Below are 2,500 nucleotides of genomic sequence, written 5' to 3' on the forward strand. Positions count from 1 at the left end.
AAAAAAAAAAAAAAATTAAATTAAATGATGGAACTAAACAAAAAAGGGGATATAGATGAATGATCATTTTGTATCTCTGTATTCAAAATGGTTAGGATAGATATATAGCTACATTCTCTTAATTCAATGAATAGAGGGATTTGTTCTAATAGTGTTTGTAAATAGGATATCATGTCTGCATCTTGTACAACAAGTAACCACCAGGAAGACAATATGCAATGTGTTAATTATTGGAATTGTCCTACCAATTTGATTTGAAACTGTCTCATTGCTATTTATTTCTCAATAATATTAGGGAAAAAATAAATGAAATCTGTGACTATTTTTCTATTTCTTGGTAAAATGACTCAAAATAGAAAGCAAAATAACTCTTCAAAACATATAACCTGTTTTTCCTTCAATTCATATATTTTCACATAGAACTTGTCATTTCATTTTTGTTGTAATCTGCAACTTTTTAGATTTTTTCCTTCGGTTTGAAATACAAAATGATAGAACTTAGAGGAAACACAGGTACTAACTACCAAGTCCCAGTGTAGCTTATTTATGTTGACACTTCACATTCTGGAATACAGGAGATTCCATGTAACAGAACAAGATGAAACAGCACAATGGCAATAGACCCATGACACATAGTAGGTGAGTTGTATGGACTTGAAGTAGCAGGGCCCATGCACGGAGTGAGAGGGGAGAAAAGGGGTCAGGCAGGCTAGAGAGGTGGTGTGAGTCTGTCCTTCTCCCCACAATAATTTTTTTAAAGTACCTCTTGAGGATCTGAGATCAGGTTGATACAAAACAGTACTGGTCATCCACTGTTCTTTGCAGGTTTACCTCAGCACAAGACAAGGTGCATGGATATGGAGCCGGATTTGGGATTATGGAAATCCCATGGATGCTATGTGCTTCACTCGTTATAAAAGAGCACTTGAAAAATTCATTCCCACATTCCTCCTCAACAGATGGGCCGAGAATAAATTAAATGCAAGGTTTGACCATGTAAATTATGGTCTACAGCCCAAACACAGGTAAGATCAAAGGTTTAAGAAAAGAAAATGATATTTTTTAGCTATCAATAGCCAACAGAACCTATAAGCTATTTATAAGAAATAATTATTCATGCCTTCATGGGTACATTTTTATTCCTTGATAGAATTTTCCTTGACTGGAACGATTCAGGCTATTTCCTTCCTGTTGGAGGCTCTATTTCATTGCACCAAGGTATAAGAAAGGGGTATGTAGAATACAGAATGTCAACATAGGACTGAAATACTAATCTTCTTTAACACTCAAACCACATCACTGTGCCACCCTCTGCTTCCTCTTATGGTGCTGTTCTCTCTCAACTGCTTGCTGTTCCATTTCCAATTCTTTTTTATTCTGATACAGTATCTTACTATGCAGTTCAGACACCTATAGATCTTCCTGTCTCAGCCTCCCTAGTGCTGGGATTACAGGAGTGAGCCACCACACCTGGTTTCCTCTCTAAATTCTACATTAGTGTTCCACATTTACCCTCCAGACCTACCTCTTCCTACATCTCCTTCCTCTGGTTCCTCTCCTCTGTGGCCCCTTCTCTTTTAGGTTTCTTAATCATTTCTTCTCCTAACATTTGAAATTTAATGTTATGCAAATTTAATATATCCATCCTTGGCTCTCTCCTCTTTAATTCTATGGAGGTCTTTGTGCTAAATATTTTAAAACCTAGGCAAAAAATATAGAGCTTTGAATTAACATACAAGCAGTGAAAAGAGAAAATTAGTGTTAAAAGGAATGTATAGTACAAAAATAGCTTCATGACCAACTTAAATAGTATCTGTGACTCTCTGTCATAGAGAGAAATTATTCAGACCATGGAATACATGTTTGTTAAAAGTCACGTAGACCTGGGAATATGACTGTTTAACTCTTATTAATTGATTAAACCATCAACTGGAGGTTTCAAAAGTTTGGATTTGACTGAGAACATTTTTATCATTGACTTTGTTTTACTCAGTTGCACCTTGTAAGCCTCCAAACATATGAAGAATCAGTTGAATTTTATATGATTTTTAATTTTAAAGATAATTTAAAAATTAAAAAATAATAAAAATGACACCGAATTTTAAAACAAGATGATAGGAAATTAGCAATGGTTGTTATGTTGCATATTGTTATCTTCAAAGTAGCTGTTCAGATTAGCAGATATAGGGCTAGGGAGATGGCTCAGTGTAATAAGTGCTTCCCTGGCAAGCACAAGGGCCTGAGTTCAATTCCTGGTTCTGCAAAAAGATTAGCAGCTATAGGCATGAAAAATGGATCAAATATTAAGCATTAACTGTCTCTTTCAATAAACCAATATAAACCAGTAGTATAATTATCTTAGCTATCTTACGTATATGTCTATATATTTTTCCCTCCCATTTTTCTGTTTTCTCCTTTCCCCTACGCCAGTTGTTCTTTCCTTTTGAAGTTTCTTTCTCTCTCACAGTATCTATTGCACCCTTCAGATCTTATTTACTCT

The 2,500-nt window shown here is 35.0% G+C and overlaps 1 protein-coding gene across 1 annotated transcript in view; it reads left to right on the forward strand.

Moving 5' to 3' along the window:
• Positions 1–2,500, forward strand: part of LOC101568807 (dimethylaniline monooxygenase [N-oxide-forming] 5-like) — a 37,526-nt gene that overhangs the window by 10,950 nt on the left and 24,076 nt on the right. The window contains 1 exon segment of the mRNA XM_012512645.1: positions 826–1,025. Within this exon segment, the coding sequence (XP_012368099.1) occupies positions 826–1,025 (200 nt within the window).

The sequence above is a fragment of the Octodon degus genome, unplaced genomic scaffold (assembly GCF_000260255.1).
Source record: "Octodon degus isolate 3935 unplaced genomic scaffold, OctDeg1.0 scaffold00250, whole genome shotgun sequence".
Lineage (NCBI taxonomy): Eukaryota > Metazoa > Chordata > Mammalia > Rodentia > Octodontidae > Octodon > Octodon degus.